The sequence below is a fragment of the Symphalangus syndactylus genome, chromosome X, assembly GCF_028878055.3.
Source record: "Symphalangus syndactylus isolate Jambi chromosome X, NHGRI_mSymSyn1-v2.1_pri, whole genome shotgun sequence".
In the NCBI taxonomy this organism is placed as follows: Eukaryota; Metazoa; Chordata; class Mammalia; order Primates; family Hylobatidae; genus Symphalangus; species Symphalangus syndactylus.
The window spans coordinates 33,561,294-33,584,161 of NC_072447.2; the positions used below are offsets into that span (position 1 = coordinate 33,561,294).

Below are 22,868 nucleotides of genomic sequence, written 5' to 3' on the forward strand. Positions count from 1 at the left end.
GTTTCCATGTGTACAGCCAATTATCAAACACAAATGATATACTTAAGATCTGTGCATTTCGCTGATTGCAAATTTTACCCTGATTTAAAAAAGAGATGTGACTTCGTATGTGTTACAAGATACATGAAGCCGGGGGTGCCTGTTTTGCTGCCGTCATAAGCTATTAGGGGGGATTGATGTGTTCAATCTCACACCTAAAATGTGTATTCCAAATACGAAGTCCCTGAGGACAAAGACTGGGCCTTGTCTATCTTCATAACCTTGGCATTCAGCACGTGACCTGGCTCATACTCGATGTTGAATGAAAGAAGGAAGCAGAATTCAACGGGTGGCATGTTTCAAAACCCTGCACATACATTATCATTCTTACCTATTCAGTGCAAACGCATAGTGGAATTTAATGTTATGCTGATCAGCCAAATCACACGTAGGCAGCATCTCCAGTGTTTCTACCAGCTTCACCATCGCATCATAGTCCTGTTGGCAAGAGGTCCCAAAGTGAGCAAGAGAGGAAACACAGCTCTTCACTGATTTTTCTGAATTGTTATAAACATGAGACAGCCTCAGCACTTAAAGACAGGCCCTTCCTTACAAAGGACATTTAGTGAAGTTACTTGTAGCCTTTAATAGGAGGGAAAAAGACCAGAAAATAAGATGGATGAGAGAGAGAAGAACAGAGAAGGAATCCCTGCTATCAAAGGGCATGAAGCATCCAAAGGCAACAAAAGTAAAGGGGCCCAGCAGCCAGGAAACAGCTGAGTGTAGGAGAGTTAACAGCATCAGCAGAGGCCGGGTGTGGTGGCTCACACCTGTAATCCCAGCACTTTGGGAGGCCGAGGTGGGTGGATCACTTGAAGTCAGGAGTTTGAGACTAGCCTGGCCAACATGGTGAAACCCTGTCTCTACTAAAAATACAAAATATAGCTGGGCATGGTGGTGGGTGCCTGGAATCCCAGCTACTCGAGAGGCTGAGGCAGGAGAATTGATTGAACCTGAGAGGCGGAGGTTGCAGTGAGCCGAGATTGTGCCATTGCATTCCAGCCTGGGCAACAGAGCAAGACTCCGTCTGTCTCAAAATCAAAAACAAAATAAAAAAACAGTATCAGAGGCCGGGCGCGGTGGCTCACGCTTGTAATCCCAGCACTTTGGGAGGCCGAGGCGGGCGGATCACGAGGTCAGGAGATCGAGACCACGGTGAAACCCCGTCTCTACTAAAAATACAAAAAATTAGCCGGGCGTGGTGGCGGGCGCCTGTAGTCCCAGCTACTCGGAGAGGCTGAGGCAGGAGAATGGAGTGAACCCGGGAGGCGGAGCTTGCAGTGAGCCGAGATCGCGCCACTGCACTCCAGCCTGGGCAACAGAGCAAGACTCTGTCTCAAAAAAAAAAAAAAAAAAAAAAAAAAAACAGTATCAGGAGAGATGTGTGTTAAAGTGAGCTGGACAAATACACACAAGCAAACTTCCAGTCAAAGCACATAGATTCCCGTCCTTCCTATTTTGCCAGAATCAAATACATAAACTAGTGTTTCTCAATCTTGGGACTAGTGACATTTCTGGACCATAATTCTCGGTTGTGGGAGCTGTCCTGGGCACTGCAGGATGCTGGCCTTGACCCACTGGAAGCCACAGCACACCACCCCCCTCATGCCCCACATACACACACTTAGTTTTTACAACTGAAAATGTCTCCAGACGCTGCCAAAAAAGTTCTTGGGTTGAGAACCACTGCTCTAAACTCTGCATAATTACCTGGGGAAAAATTGCGACCATGCTTGTCTCAGCCAAGTCCCCTCTTAGCAGTGCCACCTGTTACTCTTTCAGCCAGGCTTAGAATCGTTGGAACTGGCCAACTTGCTGACAGCTAGCCATGGTCAGCAGAACAGGGCTTCCCACTGAAATGCCATGCCTGTCCTGTGGCTCTGCGCCTTGATGCTGCTGCCCCAGGAGGGAGAAGGCAGGGTAATTCCAAGAACCTCTTGGCCCACCTTTGAGCATGAATGGAAGATTATGAAAAGAAGGGATACATGAAGGGAAGGACAAAAAGAAGCAGCTCAAGGGAAGAAAGGCTTCAAGAAAAGCCATTCCCATGTTCTTGTCCTGGGAGACATGACCTAATCATTATCATCATCCCTAGTAGCAACTGCTATTAAAATCAGCTAGCTGGCCAGGCACGGTGGCTCACGCCTGTAATCCCAGCACCCTGGGAGGCCGAGGCAGATGGATCACCTGAGGTCAGGAGTTCGAGACCAGCCTGCCCAACATGGTGAAACCCCATCCCTACCAAAAATAAAAAAAAATTGGCCAGGCAAAGTAGCAGGCACCTGTAATCCCAGCTACTCTGGAGGCTGAGGCAGAAGAATTGCTTGAACCTGGGAGTCGGAGGTTGCAGTGAGCTGAGATCACACCACTGCACTCCAGCCTGGGCGACAGAGCAAGACTCCGTCTTAAAAAAATTTTTTTTCTGAAAAACAGAAATAAAATAAAATCAGCTAGCTGCATCTGTTTATCACTAGGGGCAGGAGTTCCTTACTAGTTGACTCTGTTTTGGTGCAGGTCATAAATGGACGCCTCCATCACTTCAATTTAAAGACTTCTAGCCAACAACTCTCAACATGGCTTTGTGGAATTCTGTGAGTAAGGTACATGACCCTGTGTTCTTCCAAAGGGAAGGAAGGCAAGACATCCTCAGAGATGGCTCAATGGCATTCAACTTGGAGGGAGGAAATGCTCAATTTCCTTCACGGAACCACAGACCAAAAGCCCAGTCTCAGAACTCTCCAGTAGCTTCTGATGCTTGTCTCAGAATAAACATCTACATTCCCTGGGTCCTAAATGTGTTTCTGCTACTCCTGTTCTCCCTGTCACTGATGTATGGTGGTAAACAAAGGAGGAAGTGACAAAAGCCTAAAAGAAGTTGCACAGCAGAGGGGTTAGGAACAAGGACAATGGAGCCAGTCAGTCTCAGTCTGAATCCTGACCTAACGAACTGCTGTGTGACCTTGGGCAAGTTACTTAACCGCTCTGTGCCTCAGTTTCCTCATGTGTAAAATGGGGATAATCAGAGTATACACATCCCATATAGAGTTGTTAAGAGGATTAAATGAATTCGGGTTTGTCAAAGGGCTTGGAACAATGCCTAGCGTAAAGTTCATATAAACTTAAATTCTTGGCGCCTCCTGCCAAACAGTCCTGTTTATGACATCTCTTCTTGTTGGAGTGGTCACACCAGCCCCAATGTGACAAAACCTTCTCCAAAATTTCCACCACAACAGATAAGCTGGATGACCTATGACCTAGCCACGTACCATTTGTCTATAAAGTGGCCACCTCTGGCCGGGCACAGTGGCTCATGCCTGTAATCCCAGCACTTTGGAAGGCCGAGGCGGGTGGATCACCTGAGGTCAGGAGTTTGAGACCAGCCTGATCAACATGGTGAAACCCCATCTCTACTGAAAATACAAAATTATCCGGGCATGGTGGTGCATGCCTGTAATCACAGCTACTCAGGAGGCTGAGGCAGGAGAATAGCTTGAACCCGGGAGGCTGAGGTTGCAGTGAGCCGAGATCGCACCATTGCACTCCAGCCTGGGCAACAAGAGCAAAACTCTGTCTCAAAAAAGAAAACAAAAACAAAAAAGAAAAACAAAACCCAGCTACCTCACCACATACTGAGTATACAAATACTTCACAAGAAGTTCCTCAAGCCAAGGAAGAACGTAGCATACATGAGCCTCGGCTAGGTGGATTTCATACCTGGATATCACGGTAGGACAGGAGTAAGTTAATGATGATGTCTGAGGTCAGAACCTCAGTATTATCCATGCGGAGCTTGATCCGAGCTAGCTCCTTTGCCAGTTCCTCACCTTGGTATTTCTCTCTGGCTTTCCGGATGTCATTTAACAAGGTTTCTTTGTAATAAACACTATAGAAAGAAAAACACAAAAACCTCCAGTCACATCTACATGCACCCAGGACTGTCTTGTGCCCAAAATGGTTCTCACTGACGTGACTTAGGCTAACACATAGGGACCTCGGCCCAGACCTGAGCCTCCCTGCACCAGCAAACAGGAGATGCTACTTATTCACATTTTATAGACCAATGAATGACAAATAAAAACCAGTTCATTCAACCTTGAAGATACTTTCAAAGGTGACTCCCATCTGCACTCGGACAACACACAGAACTTGCTGCCAACCAAACCCACTGTCTCTGGCGTTTTCAAACATATAGAGGGCGAGAAGGTACCTTCCTTGTGTATTTATTTTCACCACTAGTAACAAAGCCAAACGGAGCTCCAAAACCCATGAAACATACGTGAGAAGGCCTTTCAAATGAATTTCTCTATCAGGTGTCTCTCATTAGTAGTCATGAAGCTTTCCCCAATTGAGGTGAGGGCTGGAAACTGGTGTTGTGTCCCTGAGCAATACAAGATGGGACGCACAGAGGTCATGCCTGGAAACTTATGGACAGCCTTGCTCTCCTCCTCACCATATTGAATGGTCAGAATGTTCTTTTTTTTTTTTGAGAAGGAGTCTGCCTCTGTCGCCCAGGCTGGAGTGCAGTGGCGCAATCTCAGCTCACTGCAACCTCCACCTCCCTGGTTCCAGTGATTCTCCTGCCTCAGCCTCCCAAGTAGCTGGGACTATAGGCATATGCCACCACACCTGGCTAATTTTTGTATTTCTATTAGAGACGGGGTTTCTTTCTTTTTTTTTTTTTTTCTTTTTCTTAAGACGGAGTCTCACACTTTCGCCCAGGCTGGAGTGCAGTGGCACAATCTCCGCTCACTGCAAGCTCCGCCTCCCAGGTTCACGCCATTCTCTTGCCTCAGCCTCCTGAGTAGCTGGGACCATAGGCGCCCGCCACCATGCCCAGTTAAATTTTTGTATTTTTAGTAGAGATGGGGTTTCACCATGTTAGCCAGGATGGTCTCGATCTCCTGACCTCGTGATCCGCCTGCTTCAGCCTCCCAAAGTGCTGGGATTACAGGCGTGAGCTACCGCACCCAGCCAGAGATGGGGTTTCACCATGTTGGCCAGGCTGGTCTCAAACTCCTGGACTCAAGTGATCCACCTGCCTCGGCCTTCCAAAGTGCTGGGATTACAGGCATGAGCCACCATGCCTGGACCCGAGAATGGTTTTCTAATGGAAAACACAAAACTTCCTTCAGGTGAGCACCTAGATAAGCGCGAGGAAGCTCAAAAACACTTAAAGCAGTTAAATTCAGACTAGAATATCACCACAGTCTCTTGAAGAGCCAATGCTATTATCTGGTATTTGGTTTAAAACCTTGAAAAATGACCTAAATTAGTATACAGAAGTTGAGTTACAACAACCATAGATTGATTTAAAATATCTTGTCTATTTTACATAGGAATTTTTAAGTGGAGGTGGGACACTGCCCAACAGTAATACTGTCGTCCCATTAAGAAGCTGAAATGGGGCCAGGCGTAGTGGCTCAGGCCTATAATCTCAGCACTTTTGGAGGCCAAGGCAAGAGGATCACCTGAGCTTAGGAGTTCAAGACCAGCCTGGCTAACGTGGTGAAACCCCATCTCTACTAAAAATACAAAAACTAGCTGGGCGTGGTGGTGGTGGGCGCCTGTAATCCCACCTACTTGGGAGGTTGAGGCAGGAGAATCGCTTGAACCCAGAAGGCAGAGGTTGCAGTGAACTGAGATCGCACAGCTGCACTCCAGCCTGGCTGACAGAGTGAGACTCAGTCTAAAACACACACACACACACACACACACACACACACACACACACAAAACGAAGCCGAAATGGTCTAACTGCAGAGTGTAAAATTAGGCTGTTCATTAAAAAGAGAGTAAGCTAAATTTAATAATAGTCTTCAGAGAGAGAAAAACAACATGAGATAGGATAAGAACAAATGGTGCCTACTTTTAATAATTACAAAACAATGCCAAATATGTGTACATACAGTACATAACCTGGTCCAATGCTCACAAGAGGACCTCCATTAACCTCCAAGAATGAAGTGACACACACAGCAGGGGTTCTGATAGAAAAATATCAATGCATTGCTTTAGTTTTCTGTTTCCTTATTTGTTAATTGCCATCATCCCAATAATGAACAAAATTAGCAGATTCTGCCAGTGTTTAAAATTCTGTCACTAATTGAATGAGTCATTAAGTTGGATGCCAGCCATTGCCCATTTGGTGGACTATAAAGGCACTGAAGCTATTAAAGTGTTATTAGGTTAGCCCGATAAGTAAAAAGTTATACTTCAGCCTTATTTTTCAAGGGTAATTCTGAAAAATAATTTTAATAAACTAAGAAACCTAAGAAGAACAGCACCTTTTAGGTAAATTAAACACTGGTTTGAGTATGGCTTGGGGACATCAGATATGTAATAAGCATGCAGCCATTTCTGCCCCTGTAACCAAGGAAGATGTTGCTGATCAATGAGCACTTGGAAATGGGTTCCAAGCCATTCCAGCACAGGACTCAAAATAGACTTTATAGATCTATCAGAGCTGGCGCTTGAGCTCAAAACTTCCTTTCCATCTGTGTTACAGATGTTTTAAACTATAAGCACCACTTCTCCTCTTACTAACTCTTGCCAGACACTGCCAGTTCATAGGGTGGAATCCACCGATAGGTATTTCAAGCCCTTTGAAATTAAATGAAATCACAACAGTTGTGTGCCTACTGATACATACACACGCTGAGTGACAAACAAACTTGAATCCATGTCTTGCAAAGACCTAAATCATCTGGCAGATCTAGCCAGTCTACCTCCTTGTCAGACCTGAAAATATGGTATTGGGAGAGCTTTCTATAAAACTTCACTCAAGTGTTTGTTTTGCAATCAGACAATAGTTAGCAAGGCATGACTGCATGAGGTTTTCCACGAATGTGCCACAAAATGTCCCCCATTTGCTCTCTATGTTGGCATGCGGTCACACATGTTTAGGTTTCCAATCTCCTTTTCCATTAAAGTCTGTAGAAGAAGGTCTGCATCCAGAGAAGAGGTGACGGGATAGAAAAGGAGACCATTAACAAGTGTGTCCCTCATACCAATACTACAATAGAACACTCCGCAGTTCAGGGTGCCACTATTTGAGCGACAGTGTGACAGGAGGTCCTCTACATTTCATTTCAGGTCAGCTCTGCCAGTATTTGGGATTTTCATTTGTTTTGGAAGGACAAATCCTTCTCCTTGTGACACAACTTACGGGAATAAATCCTTTAAATTGGCTGCAAGCAAAATAACTGGATCCTTTGGTTAAGAAGAAGAATTTTTCGGTCTTTTACTTTCACAATAATAACATCTGAAGGTATGGTTTCTTGAGCACTGAGGCTCCAATAGGTGAGCTGACTATTTCAGTGCTACACAGGTAGGAATCACCTAAGCCAAGATTCCAATCTAAACGTATTCACTTCTGCATATTTCACCTCACCTAACCTAAATCTAAAGAGAACACAGCACAGCACATCCTGAGGATAGCTGCAGCTCCACTCAACGCACAAAGGTTTTTAAAGCACGAGAGCGTAAGGTCAGAATGACCTTGCTGAGATATTTGAAGAGCCCCAACAGCCACGCAAGTGTAAAGTCATGCTCAGAAATCATCTTGAAACACAGGATCTCAGAGCTGAAAGAGATCATTAAAAAAAAAAAAATCACTGACAACTTCCTATAAGTTGTCTTATCTAGAAGAGAGAGAACAGTCAGAGAGAAGAGAAGTTACATGTCAAGATCAAACAGGGAGTCAGGGCCAGACACAGGCTCAATCCCAACTTCTTAACTCCAGTTCTATTCTCTTTTGGCTTCATTTCAGTGGCCCAGCTAAGTGAGCCAGTAAGGGACAATAGTGGATTCTCCAGCAACTCTGGTCATCTGAAGGTGTACCGCTTCCCTGAAAGAAAGGGGGACATCTTGGTGTGTCTCCAGGGGTTACTGGTGGCAGATGGGAATTACCATGAGGTCACGTGGATGTCCTTAAGGAGGCTAATGAACCTGTCCACCAAAGGCATGCACAGCGGGCCCAGGATGTTGTCCCAGTTGGGCTGCATGTACTCGGAGGCTCGTCTCTGGGCATCACTCTCGCAGCAAAAATAATCAGCACACGGTGTCACGATGTATGGGATGAAATAATAATTTCCACTGGATGCCTGGAAAAAAGAAACAAAGATGTTCCAGAAAGTAACTGATGTGGAAGTGTAGGCTCTGGGCAGGTGGGGCCTGGTGGGACAGGCACGGAGAAAATACCTGAGCATGAAAACAATTCGTTCAATACGACTATGGATCTATTAGGCACAAAACAGGAAACCGCTTGATTTCAAAAGCTCTACCATGTAGATATATTACAAAAATTTGGTTTCAAATACTGAACTGATCTGTATGTATCTCTGAACTTCATTGGCAGAAATTTTAGGGTTTTAAATCTCAGAAATCACATTGTTTCATTTTATGTACCCAAAACCAGAGGGAACATGAACCTCCTGATAAGCAAGGATTGCAACATGGCATATTGTTTTTTCTTTCAGCATAGATGAAAAAGGCATATTATTTGATCATTTAACTATAGGTGAGCTATTATAAACTTTGTGGAATAAAAATTGTTTTGTAGGAAGCATATATTAATATAATGAGTCTCAGATCTCTTCTGCTTTTTGAGACAGGGTCTTGCTCTGTCACCCAGACTGGAGTGCAGTGGCGCGAACATGGCTCACTGCAGCCTCAACCTCCCAGGCTCAAGCAATCCTCCCACCTCAGCCTCCCTAGTAGCTGGGACTACAGGTGTATGCCACCAAGCTCAGCTAATATTTCTATTATTTTGTAGAAATTGGGGTTTTGCCATGTTGCCCAGGCTGGTCTCAAACTCCTGGGCTCAAACAATCCGCCCACCTCAACCTCCCAAAGTGCTGAGATTAAAGGCTTGAGCCACCATATCTGGCCTACATTTCATATTTTTACATGTCCTGAAATCATCATCTTATTTTGATATTTTTCAACCATTAAAAAATGTAAGAACCATTCTTAGCTCCCAGGACATACAGAAACAGGTGGTGAGTCAACGTTGTCTTAGACAAAGCTTCTGATATTCTATTATCCCTGAAAATAGGGTTGGTTTTCTGAGAATACTTACATCCTGCTGCAAAGCAGCAGCTGGAGACCATCCTTGTGGGTACCAGCTATTGGTATTAAGCCTGTCAAAACACAAATACTGGCCAGGCGCGGTGGCTCACGCCTGTAATCCCAGCAATTTGGAAGGCAGAGGCGAGTGGATCATTTGAGGTCAGGAGTTTGAGACCAGCCTGGCCGACATGGTGAAACCCCATCTCTACTTAAAAAAAAAAAAAATTAACCGGGTGTGGTAGCACATGCCTGTAGTCCCAGCTACTCAGGAGGCTGAGGCAGGAGAATCACTTGAACCCAGGAGGTGGAGGTTGCATTGAGCCTAGATCGCACCACTGCCCTCCAGCCTGGGCGACAGAGCGAGACTACATCAAAAACAAAACAAAACAAAACAAAACAAAACAAAAACCCACAAATACCAGTGTTGTAAGTAGAAAGGGTAAAAATTCAGGTATATGTGTGTGTGATAAGTGGGGTAGCAGGCTCCTATCTACTTCTTCACAACCACTAGGAATTGCCTACCCCACAGGAACAAAGACTCTTTGCTCCCCGTGGTACTTTTTTTTTTTTTTTTTTTGAGACAAGGTCTTGCTCTGTCACCCAGGCTGCAGTGCGGTGGCGCAATCATAGCTCACTGCAGTCTCAAACTCCTGGGCTCAAGCGATCCTCCTGCCTTGGCCTCCCAAAGGGTTAGGATTACAGCTGTGAGCCACTGCACCTGGCCTTGTAATACTTTCAAGTTCTTAAAGAGACTCAAATCACTCAGCATTAAGGTTTTGGTAAGTTAGAGGTAAATTTCTCCCTCATCCATGCCAAGAAAGCCATGTTCCTAGACTAAATTAAATGCCATTTACATATTCAAAAGTTCAACTTTCTTTCTTCCACCTTGATATGGTTAGGCTTTGTGTCCCTACCCAAATCTCATCTTGAATTGTAATCCCCATAATCCCCACGTGTCAAGGTAGAGACCAGGTGGAGGTAACTGGATCATCAGGGGTGGTTTCCCCCATGCTGTTCTTGTGATAGTGAGTGAGTTCTCATGAGACCCGATGGTTTTATAAGGGGCTCTTCCTCCTTCGCTAGGCACTTCTCCTTCCTGCCACCTTGTGAAGAAGGTATCTTGCCCCCGGCTCCCCCTTGCACCATGACTGTAAATTTCCTGAGGCCTCCCCAGCCATGCTGAACCGTGAGTGAATTAAACCTGTTTCCTTTACAAATTACCCAGTCTTGGACAGTTCTTTACAGCAGTATGAAAATGGACTAATACACACCTGAAATTGGTTGACTTTATGGTCAAAGACTTCCTAGTTCAGACAGAGGGAGAAAAGGACTGTGTGGATCAGTGAGGTTTAGAAGGAAAAATACCTTTGAAGAAACGTCGTTTGTTATTTTCAAAAAGTTAAAGCTGGACTGGAAGTTTAAGGAGCTTCCCAGATCCTATCCCCGGAAAGACAACCATAACTGATGAAAATTCTTTTTAAACAACCATTTAAAGCAAGCTTGTCCAACCGTGGCCCATGGACCACATATGGCCCAGGATGGCTTTGAATGTGGCCCAACATAAATTTGTAAACTTTCTTAAAACATTATGACATTTACAAACTTTTTTTAATAGCTCATCAGCTATTGTTAGTGTATTTTACATGTGGCCCAAACAATTCTTCTTCCTCCAATGTGGCCCAGCAAAGCCAAAAGATTGAACACCCCTCATTTACAGTCTCTATAAGTTGTCCTGAGGGCATGTAGCAAATGGAAAAACATTTTATTCAAGAAAATCTAAATCTTGGTAGTAACAGTAAGATTCTGCAGCATTTGGGCCATAAACTGCTCCCCCGCCCCCATACCCAGCCCAGAGTGACTGAAGTTCTACTCTAAGTAGGTGTGGCCATGACAAAAGGGCTCCCTCTTGTCCCTGGTCCAGAGTCACTGTTTCTCCTTAGAAGACCAGGCCACCAGCATTCTTATCCCTCACAGCCTGATATTGTAGAAGCTCTATTCCAGGCAAGTGTGGTCAAGATGACCAGGGCTCCCTTGCTCTACCCAGCCTACACCTGTAGGGTGGAAGCTCTACCCTAGGCAAAACAGGCCAAGAGACTGGGCGCAGTGGCTCACACCTGTAATCCCAGCACTTTGGGAGGCCGAGGTGGGCGGATCACAAGGTCAGGAGTTCGAGACCAGCCTGGCCAACATGGTGAAACCCCCTCTCTACCAAAAATACAAAAATTAGCCAGGCATGGTGGCAAGCGCCTGTAATCCCAGCTACTTGGGAGGTTGAGGCAGGAGAATTGCTTAAACCCGGGAAACAGAGGTTGCAGTGAACGGAGATCGTACCACTGCACTCCAACCTGGGCAACAGAGCAAGACTCCATCTCAAAACAAAACAAAAACAAAGAAACAAACAAAAAAACAGGCCAAGAATGCTGAAACTTGATTGTCCCTGCCCCAGCTCCCTCACAGAATGAAGGTTCTATGCCAAGAGAGGCAAGCTGAGAAGACGAGAGGCTGTTGCCCCTACCCAGCACCCCACTCACAGAGCAGAGTGTCACCCCAAGAGAAGCAGACTGCTGTTTCCACTGCCATCTCCACAGCAGTGGTGCAGAGCTCTAACCAGGGGAAAGGCAGGCTGTAAGAACTGCAGCTCTTCACAAGGAGAGTGACTTCATGCGGAATGTGCCATGGGGAAGTTCAAGCTCATGAGTGCTGTACAAAACATCATGGAGATTTTGGAGGCTGGCAATGAAGAGAAGGCTGGTAGCTCTGTGATACGAATAAGTAAAGGGTAGACCAGCTAGAAGTTTAACAGAGAGAACTGGGAAAGAGACAGCTAGGAGGAACCTTCCTGAGGTCAGAGCAAGCCTTAGGGATTAGATTTAAGGACTATTCCTGCAAAACTGTAATTGTATCAAACTGTGGAACAATTATGCCTCAAGGTATTGTCAAAAACAATAGAACAATCAGCTAAGGAGGGAGACTAACAACTGAGTGTAATACCAGTTGTTTAAGACCAATACAGAAGATTAGTCAGAAACTTAACAGGGAGATCAGGGAAACAGATAGTCAAAGAGAGCCTAGCTGCAACTACTGTCATTCCTGGGTGAGGATACAAGAGTCAGAATAACTGTGCGCACGCCTAAGAGTGTGCCCTTTAAGAAGTGACATCAGAGGCTGCACATTGCAGAAAAATAGACTTCACTGAACTAGTCAAGTCATGAAACAAATAAACAAGTGAACAACAAAAACAACATGCCCCAGAGGCAGAAGGGAGAAAGATCAGTATCTGGAGTTTCTACAATGTATTATCTGAAATGTCCAGTTTTCAACAAAAAATACAAAACATGCAGAGACAGGACAGTGTGATCCACATATGGGAAAAACAGTAGGCAATGCTAACTGCCTTTGAAAGGACCCAGATATTAAATGTAGCAGACAATGACTTGAAAGCAGATATTACAAATATGTTCGAAGAACTAAGGGAAACCATACTTAAAGAATAAAAGTAAGGTATTATGACAGTATCTCAAATACAGAAGATAAATTACCAAAAAAAAGGGTGGGGGGTAGGAATTCTGAAGTTGAAAAGTACAACAGCCAAAATGAAAAATTCACTCAAGAGGCTCAATGGGCAATTTGAGTGGCAGAAAAAATAATCAGCAAACTTGAAGATAGAAAAATAGAGATATGCAATCTGAAGAACAAGAAAGAAAAAGAAAAAACGAACAAAGTCTTAAAGGGACACGGGACAGCATTAAGTGCAACAACATATATGACACCTAATGAGTCCCAGAAGAGGAGAGAAAGGAGCAGAAAAATACTCAAAGAAATAATTGCTGAAAACTTCCCAAATATGATTTTTTTTTTTTTTTTTTTTGAGATGGAGTTTCACTCTTGTTGCCCAGGTTGGAGTGCAATGGCGCAATCTTGGCTCACCACAACGTCTGTCTACCAGGTTAAAGTGATTCTCCTGCCTCAGCCTCCTGCATAGCTGGGATTAAGGCATGCTCTGCCACACCAGCTAATTTTGTATTTTTAGTAGAGACAGGGTTTCTCCGTGTTGGTCAGGCTGGTCTTGAACTCCCAACCTCAGGTGATCCACCCGCCTCGGTCTCCCAAAGTGCTGGGATTACAGGCGTAAGCCACCATGCCCGGCCCCAGATATCATTTTTTTAAAAATTAAATCTACATATCCAAGAAGCCAAATGAACTCCAAGTGGGATAAAGGCAAAGAGGTCCACACCCAGACATGTCAGTTAAAACTTTGAAAGATAAAGAGCGAAAATCTTGAAAGCAGCAAGAGAAAAATGTTTTGTCATATATGAGAGAATTCCAATAAGATTAATGCCTGACTTTTCATTAGAAACAATGAAGGCCATGGGATGACATATTCAAAGTGCTGAAAGAAAAAAAAAGTCAACCAATAATTTTATATCCACTAAAACTATCTTTCAAAAATGAAGATGAAATATGAACATTTTCAGATAAAGCTGAGATAATGCTAGCAGACCCATCTTATAAAAATATGAAAGGAATTTCTTCAGGCTGAAAGCAAATGACACCAGACAGTAATTTGAATTCACATGATAAAAAACAAAGAATACCAGTAAAGGTAGTTATGTATGCAATTATAAAAGGTAGTATAATTGCAAATTTTCTCTCTTTTCTTAACTGGTTTAAAAAGCAGTTGCAGAAAATGATGCATATAATCATGTGTTGCGGCTTATACAGAAATGTAATACATTTGAAAATAACAGCAAAAGGATATTGGTAGGAACAAGGCTATATTGGAATAAGGAAATGACACCAAATGGTAACTTGAATCCACAGGAACAAATGAAAAGTACCAGAAATGGTAAATAAAAAGATTAATATAACTCTCTCTCTCCCCCTACCTACATTCTCTTCTGTTTCTTTAAAAGACATAATACAAAAATACTTATAAACATTACAATTAAATAACCCTGAGCTTCTGTAACAGGTAGGTAAATTGAAGGCACAAGAATCTAACCTATTTGTAAAGAATTGTTATACATCTTACAACTGTCTCCAAAACAAACATTTCTGCTGAAATCTTGACGTTATTCCTTTAGCAAACCTAGTCTTCCCAAATATTACAAGAGTAAACTTTGCCCCAGAGTTCTGATCAAATCCTAAATAATGAGGTGAGAAAAACTGGATTTTGACAAACATGATACGTGCCATCGCAAGTTCTTTGGTGAAAAAGAAATACCGTTCAAGAAGGCAGAACAGTAGCAGCAGAAACTGATGAAGTCTACCCCCCAGTCAGCAGAGGATCTGATCCATGGGGCAAATGTTTAGCCATAGTTAGAGAAAAATAAGGAGAAAGAAAAGAAATGCATGAACTCTGAAACCAGCTGAGTGAGTTTAATGAACAGGACTGAGGAGACAGCAGGAATCTGGAGACTTGGGAAGGTAAAAATACTTCCTTTGAGAAAGTCTTCCAGAAAGTTTAAGAAATTTGCCAGAAATTGGGACTAATAACTACATTTTAAAAAGGAATTAATAGACTTCCAAATGAAAGGCCAAGCTCTTAAGTACAGTACTTTTGTTCTTACAAAGAGGAAAAATAGACCTAAACATCTTCAAGTGATGGAACACATTCAGACTCTTATTGGTCAAGAGACCAGAAATTAAAAATAAAAACAATGATTACCATAACACATGTTCAATAGCAAACCAGGATAAGCTATTTGTAGTTGTTACATTTATAAGTGGAAACATCTCAAGAATCCAGCTCATTAAAGGCAGTTTAGTTTCCTACATAAAGAGGTACTTGAACCAGTATGCTAACCATATTAATATGTAAACTCTTATTCTAAACACTCTCCAAATATTTCCAAAACGGTGATTCTGATATAGTAAGTGAGGTCAGAGGCCCAAGGAAAAGCCACTGTCTCTGACAGCGTGGGAATAGGAAGCGGAGGAATTTTTCCTCTAAAGGTTTTAGTTCCTGACCTAGCAATTGGCATTTCCAGAACTACTACCATCTACAAATATCACCACCGTGAAAAGACTGTCCTATGTCATCACTCAGATTAAATACTAGGTGCTTTTAATAAGCACTCATTACAAAAGCTTAATTATATAGTCTTAAATGCCATAATTTTAAATGTCTGCCTAATATACCATCTGGTAAATATATATAGGATACTTAACCATTCTTCTATTGCCTAACTTTCAGTTTGTTTTGAAATTTCCTTACTATAAGTGTCACTGAGATGAACATCTTTCCATATGGCATCTTTGTACTGTGATCTTTTTCTAAGGATATCTTCCCAGGAGTAAAATTACTAGAACAAATGTAAGGTTCTTAATATATGTTGACCAAACTGCTGTCATAAAGGATGGAGCAATTTACACTCCCACCCACAGTGTATAAGGGCATGCTAATTTATTCGTCCTCTCAGCTGAACTGGATAGTGTTGTTTTTCACATTTGTGAAGTGTGGTGAACAAGAAATACTTTATCAATATAGAAACAAAGTATCATCTCAACTCAAGCATAGCAATCTAGTGAAGAATTCAGAGGGCCAAGGACTGAATTCCAGCTCCATCCATCCTAAATGGATGACCCTGAAAAATGTACTCATCTATCTAAACCTCAGTTTTCTCATCTTTAAGAGGGAGATGATAATAGTGTCAGCCTCATTAGACAATAGAGGCTTAATCATGGCCATTTTTTTTTTGCACACATATTCTCTATGTGCAATAGTTCTAGAAGGGACTAAGAGTTCTAAACCTGAGATCCAGTCATTCTTGGAGGGTGGGGCGGTCTGTGAACTTGAAAGAAAAAAAAATTACATCTTTGTCATCATTTGTCCTCAACTGAAACATAACATTTCCCTCACTTAGGAATGTAGGTAACATACCCTAGTAGTAGTAGACTTGAGACTTAAGACTTTGTCGGTAACAGGAGTCACAGACTTTTTCATATCACATTACAGTTCCTGCAGAGATCTCAAAATAACTTTTATGCCCATCACTACTCCAAATATTATGACAGTTTTTAAGATCTGCTGTTTGATCTCATTATTTAAGACATCAGTAAAGAAGCACATAATTATATATAACTAAAATATTTTGATAACTGTATTTTGATATGAAGAGTCTCCTTTGTAATTCTTTGTATTTAAACACTTTAAAACAGTGGTCCCCAACCTTTTTGGCACCAGGGACTGGTTTCATGGAAAACAATTTTTCCACGGACCAGGTGGGCAGGGGTTGGGGGTGGTTTCAGGATGATTCAAGTGCATTACATTTATTGTACACTTTATTTCTATTATTATTACATTGTAATATATAATGAAATAATTATACAACTCACTGTGATGTAGAATCAATGGGAGCCCTGAGATTGTTTTCCTACAACTAGACGGTCCCCATCTGGGAGTGATGGGACACAGTGAGAGATCATCAGGCATGAGTTTCTCATAAGGAGCACACAAACTAGATCCCTCCCATGCGTAGTTCACAATAGGGTTTGTGCTCCTATGAGAATTTAATGCCGCTGCTGATCTGACAGGAGGCAGCGTTCAGGCGGTAATGCGAGCAATGGGGGAGCAGCTATAAACACAGATGAAGCTTTGCTCGCGCTTGCTGCTCACCTCCTGCTGTGCAGCCTGGTCGGTGGCCCAGGGGCTGAGCTGAGGACCTCTGCTTTAGAACATATTCTGGGAAGGGCCCATAGGCTCCTCCAGACTGGCAAAGAGGTCCCGTTACCCCTAAAAGGCTAAAAACACCCAATCGTGACTCTTAGATGCTTCACGTAGAACATCCTAACCGCAGGCCTAAAATGTGAGAGTTCCTTCAGTGGGCTGCACATATAAAGCTCTCCATGAATGAACAGTGCAAGACCCATCTGCAAACAGCTTCCTCGATTCTTCAGGACAGCCCAGAAGCAGAGCATGTCAGAGCCTCAATTGTCCATTGGCTTCGGTCATGGCCACTAACTAAGGACACCTAGGATTTGCTCCTCAGCTGGCTCCTCTGCAGCTGGAATATTAAAACAAATGAAGCTACGCAATACCTGTGGACTATGTACGCTAATGGCAAACTACTAAAAAATTCCAAGGTTTAATAGATAAAGTAGCCTTGGGGTTGGCTATATTTTCCCTCTTTTCCGCAGGCGCCCCATGCAAGGCATCCAAAGGTCCAAGAAGGCCAAGAAAGATATACAAGCCAAGGTCCCTCATTACTCCAGCACTTATTTTTATTTATGGCTCGTAGCAGGTGGCAAAGCTGGTCAACAGCAGCACAGGGTTTATAAATTAATTCTTTGGAACAAATATGATATGTCTGAGTTTGTACCAGCCAACTTCATAATGAGACTTGTGCCTTGACCTTCCAGAAAACATCTTTTATAATGATACAAACATTTAATCAGTCAACAAATGGCCAAGTGAGAAGAGGGAAATAAAGTATCTAAGGTAGATGGAAAGCCACTTAACACTACTCAAGATGAACTGATTTCTGAGCGCTTTCAGAAGAATGCACTTCTCAATTGCTGGCACAATGTGGTACTTTGGAGCTTATATCTTGTAACACAAGTGGGTCACAAATACTTAGTGAAAACCACAACTGAAAAAACACAGAGGATTGTTCCCAGGAAAATTTAGGGAGTAAATGAACAAATATGGGGCAATAGATTTTTTATATTATTTCATGTGACCAGGTATGACAAAGTTAATTTATTATAGAAGAAAATCCAAGTTGATACAACTCCAAAAAAGACAAGCTTTAGGCTCAACGGATATAATTATTTGTCTAGCCAGCTAGATACATACATATATACATTGTCCAGAAAAATGCAGTGGTTTTCTTTTTAGATCAATGCAAATAGCATTCTATACTACTCCTTTTCTCTAATTATCTGGTCATAAAAGGAAAAAAATATTCAGAAACTGTATAACAATTTCAACAGGATAATCAGGATATGGTGCCACTTCAAAGTAAACGAAGATATCCATGCTGGAAACGTGCCATGGAGTGCTAACTAAGCTGTTGTGACAGTTGATTTACTTTGTTTACACAACTGAATGGCCATCACAAAGTCACAGGATTATTTCAGAGCTGGCACAAATCTCAAAAGTCACCTCATTAAAATCATCTCATTTAACAGAGGAAGAAACCAAGACCCAGCAGGTTAACCAACTGGCCTACAGATGACCACGGAGCCAGATAATCTCAGGCCCTACCCCTGTCCTCCCAGGAGTCTAGTCATTAACTGCCACTTCTGCTTAATTCTGAAATATCCTTAAATAAAGCTGTACAAAGAACTCAACATAAACAGATGAGTGAATGGCAAATTCTATGGTCTGTGAATTATGTCTCGATTTAAAGAAAATAGATCGGTGCCACGGATATGAAAGACATATCCAGTTGGTAGGTAGAATTAAATATGAATAATTTGGTTCTGACACTGGCCCTGTGAAATCTGACATTACCCCTATGATATTCAAGAGGTGCAGAGAAAAGTTTTATGGTTCACAGACCCAGAGTACTCCAACTGAAGAGAACACACAGGACCAAGACCACAGACAGGAACAACAACAACAACAACAAAAAGACAAAAAGACTAGCAACCTAAGATGAGGCAGAAATAGGAGAACATACACAAATAAAATAAATATGCAAAGGGGCTGGGCATGGTGGCTCATGCCTGTAACCCCGGCACTTTGGGAGACCAAGGCCAAGGCAGGCAGATCATCTGAGCTCAGGAGTTCAAGACCAGCCTGGACAACATGGTGAAACCCCATCTCTACTAAAAATACAAAAATTAGCCAAGCATGGTAGTGGGCACCTATAATCTCAGCTACTCAAGAGGCTGAGGCAGAAGAATCGCTTGAACCTGGAAGGTGGAGGTTGCAGTGAGCCAAGATCATGCCACTGCACTCCAGCCTGGGCAACAGAGCAAGACTGTTAGGAAAAAAAAAAAAAAAGAAGAAAAGAAAAGAAGAGGAAAAGAAAAGAAAAAGGAATGAAGAAAAGGAGGGAGAGGGAAAGAGGAAGGGAGGGGGGAGAGAGGGAGAGGGAAGGAGGGAGGGAGGGAGGGGGAAAGAGAGGGAGAGAGAGAGGGGAGAGAGGGGGGAGAAAGGGGGAAGAGAGAGGGGGAGAGAGAGGGAGGGAGGGAAGGAGGGGAAGAGGGGAGAGAGAGGGAGGGAGGGAAGGAGGGGAAGAGGGGAGAGAGAGGGAGGGAGGGAAGGAGGGGAAGAGGGGAGAGAGAGGGAGGGAGGGAAGGAGGGGAAGGGGGGGAGAGAGACGGGAGGGGGGAGGGAGGGGGGAGGGGGGGAGAGAGAGAGAACGAACAGAGATTTTTACATAATTCATGTTCTGTGTGTAAAATAAAATTCTCCCTATTATGAGATGTAGCTTTCTTGTTTGAAATTGAGTCTTTGCTAATAAAAGTACTAGAAATCTTTTGAACTCAGAAAATCCAAAGGATACAGAAAAAAGAAACTTAACTGTCTTTCTACCAAAGCGTCCCTAAGCAATCCATATCATCTTTGATCATTTTGAGTCCTAAGCCATAGGAAACTGAAGGCCTGAGAAAGGCAAGAGGAAAACACCAGGAGAAATTGTTACCCTGACCGAGACCTACACATGTTCCTAAGCCAGAGGAGAGACTTCCAGTATTGAAGACAGTGTCCCCAATATTGCCAGTGTCCATTTTTCAAAGAATTTCTAATTTATTTGGATTATAAAGATAACCATTTTAATGGGAACAATGAGTTTCTCTTAAATCTCACTGGCTTTCCAGAAAAAAAAAAAATCACCTAAACCAGAGGTCAAGAACCAGATTAGTTTTTTAATAACGTGTTTTTTAATAAGGTGTTTTTTTAAAAAATAATGTGATCCTAGCTTGGAAATTTAACTCTGCTTTTTAAAAAAACAACTGTGAACTCTGGCTTTAGGACATGACAAATGAAAATAAAGTCCAATGTACTTTTAACAATTCCTTCTGCAAGTGTGGGGTAGAACACCTTGTTTTCTCCCAGTAATTCTCCTGGGGGACAGAGAAGGTGCTTGTCTCCATGGTGCCTCTCTAGCAAGGCTATGCACAGCTTTCAGGTAATTTACTCACCAATTCAGTGGAAAAAAATATTGCAGTACCTCTAAGCCTTGGAAATGTATTTCTTAGTCTTGGGGTATATATGACACACACACATACACACATTTCTCAAATGAAATAATTATAATGTGGTGGATATGCAGGTATACTACCCAGAACCCCCTAACCAAACCTCGAGGAAGGATGTGTTGCCCCAGTTGCTGGGAGCTCTCTAGGAAGCAGCCCCTTACTGTTAGTCCCTTCTGAACTGTGTCAGTTCCAGAGAGTATCTCATCCAAGCTACATTCCTAGTGATGAAGGACACACGGAGGAACATAGAGGCCTGGCCATTTCATCCCAACCCAAGACAACTCAGAAAGGCCATTTCAGCTCCAGACCTCCCTCCCAATGTGGTCAGCCAAAGCTGTCATTGAGCCTGCATCTCAGCTGCATGTCTCCCTCTGGCCAGTCCTGCTTCATTTACTCCCCCCTTCCCCAGCAGCCATCCCGAAGGCATCCCTTAATAAACCTCCTGTACCCTAAACTCAGCCTCAGAGTCTGGGTCTAGAGGAAATCAACCTGCAAAATAAGCTATAAGTATAAAGGTATGATGATCCTTGCTAAGGAAAATTAAAACAAATGAAGCTACGCAATGCCTATGGACTATGCACACTAGTGGCAAAGTACTAGGAAGTTCCAAGGTTAAACAGATAAAGTAGCCTTGGGGTTGGCTGTAATTTCACTCTTTTACTTTCATAAAGACTCAGCCTTCATCTGTCACCATATAAACATGTTTTCTCTAAAGTGATAAACTGCAGAAAAAGGCCATCACTGTCATCTCCAAAGCAGCATAAAATAGTATAAGAATTAAAATGGATGAAAATACAGGAAAAACCAGAAGCCATTTGTATAGAACTCTGACCAAAAAGTCAATTACATTTTCAACTCAATCAAATACTGAAATATGAAGTGAAATGTAGTGTTCAAGATTTTTGTGACAGGTATTTTTTTAAACTCAATCCTGAAAAAGAAATTAAGAAAACAATTCCATTCACAAGAGTATCCAAAAGAATAAAATTACACAGGAGTAAGTGTAACCAAGAAAGTGAAAGACCTGTACATGGAAAACTACAAAATATTGCTGAAATAAATTAAAGAAGACCTAAATAAATGGAAAGACATCCCACATTCACAGATTAGTAGACTTAAAACTATTAAGATGTCAATACCAGCCAAGCAATCTGCAGATACAATGCAATCCTTATCAATATTCAATGGCTTTTTTTTTTTCCAGAAATGGAAAAGCTGATCCTCAAATTCATATGGAACTTCGAGGGGCCCCAAATGGCCAAAACAATGTTGAAAAAGAACAAAGTTAGAGGATTCGCACTTCCAAATTTCAAAAATTACTACAAAGCTATAGTAATCAAAATAGTGCAGACTGCAGTGAGCTGTGATTGCACTACTGCACCCCAGCTGCAGTGACAGAGTAAGACCCTGTCCCATAACAAAACAAAAAACAAAGAAAAATAAATTTTTAAAAAAGGGCCGGGTGCAGGCCAGGCACAGTGGCTTGTGCCTGTAATTCTAGCACTTTGGGAGGCCAAGGCAGGTAGATCACCTGAGGTCAAGAGTTCGAGATCAGCCTGGCCAACATTGCGAAACCCAGTCTCTACTTAAAAAAAAAAAAAAATTAGCCATGCGTGGTAGCGGGCACCTGTGATCCCAGCTACTCAGGAGGCTGAGGCAGGAGAATTGCTTGAACCCGGGAGGCAGAGGTTGCAGTGAGCGGAGATCACGCCATTGCACTCTAGCCTGGGCGACAAGAGTAAAACTCTGTCTCAAAAAAAACAAAAACAAAAAAGGGCTGGGTATGGTGGCTCATGCCTGTAATCCCAGCACTTTGGGAGGCTGAGGTGGGCAGACCGCTCAAGCCCAGGAGTTTGAAACCAGCCTGGGCAACATGGCAAAACCCCACCTCTACAAAAAATAGAAAAATTAGCTGGGCATGGTGGCACGCACCTATAATTCCAGGCACTCGGGAGGCTGAGGTGGGAGTATTACCCGAGCCAAGGGAAGTCAAGGCTGCAGTGAGCCATGATCGCACCACTGCACTCCAGCCTGGGTGACAGAGTGAGACCTTATCTCAAAAAAAAAAAAAAAAAAAAAAAAAAAAAAGTTTTAAACCTGTGTGGTATTAGCATAAGAGTAGACACATATGTCAATGGAGTATAATTGAGAGTCCAAAAATAAACCCTTATGTATACAGTCGATTGATTTTGACGAGGGTGGCAAGATGATTCAAAGATGACAAGATAGTTTTTTGGGGTTTTTTTTTTTTTTTTTTTTTTTTTTAAGAAACAGTGCTGGGACAACTAGGGATCCAAATGAGAAAGAATGAAGTTGGACATCTACCTCACACCAGACACAAAAATTAACTCAAAATGGATCAGAGACCTAAATGTAAGAGCTAAAACTATAAAACTCTTAAAAGAAAACATAGGAGTCATACTTCATGACCTTGGTTTGGGCTAAGAGTTCACAGATATACCAAAAGCACGATCCATAAAAGAAATAATCGATAAAACCTCTAATAAGGGCCTTGCTTCCAAAATGTATAGAGAACTCTTATATAGCTTCGTAATAACACAGCCCAATTTTAAATGGGCAAAAGATTTGAACAGACATTTCACCAAAGA

The 22,868-nt window shown here is 42.6% G+C and overlaps 1 protein-coding gene across 3 annotated transcripts in view; it reads right to left on the reverse strand.

Annotated features, from left to right (window-relative positions):
* The window catches only part of MAP3K15 (mitogen-activated protein kinase kinase kinase 15), a 154,527-nt gene that overhangs the window by 97,408 nt on the left and 34,251 nt on the right, over positions 1-22,868 (reverse strand). For all 3 annotated transcript variants that reach the window (XM_063634965.1, XM_055267563.2, XM_063634966.1), the window contains 3 exons: positions 7,948-8,141; positions 3,754-3,922; positions 371-477 (listed from right to left, as the gene is read on the reverse strand). In XM_063634965.1, the coding sequence (XP_063491035.1) occupies positions 371-477; positions 3,754-3,922; positions 7,948-8,141 (470 nt within the window). The remainder of the gene's footprint in view (positions 1-370; positions 478-3,753; positions 3,923-7,947; positions 8,142-22,868) is intronic.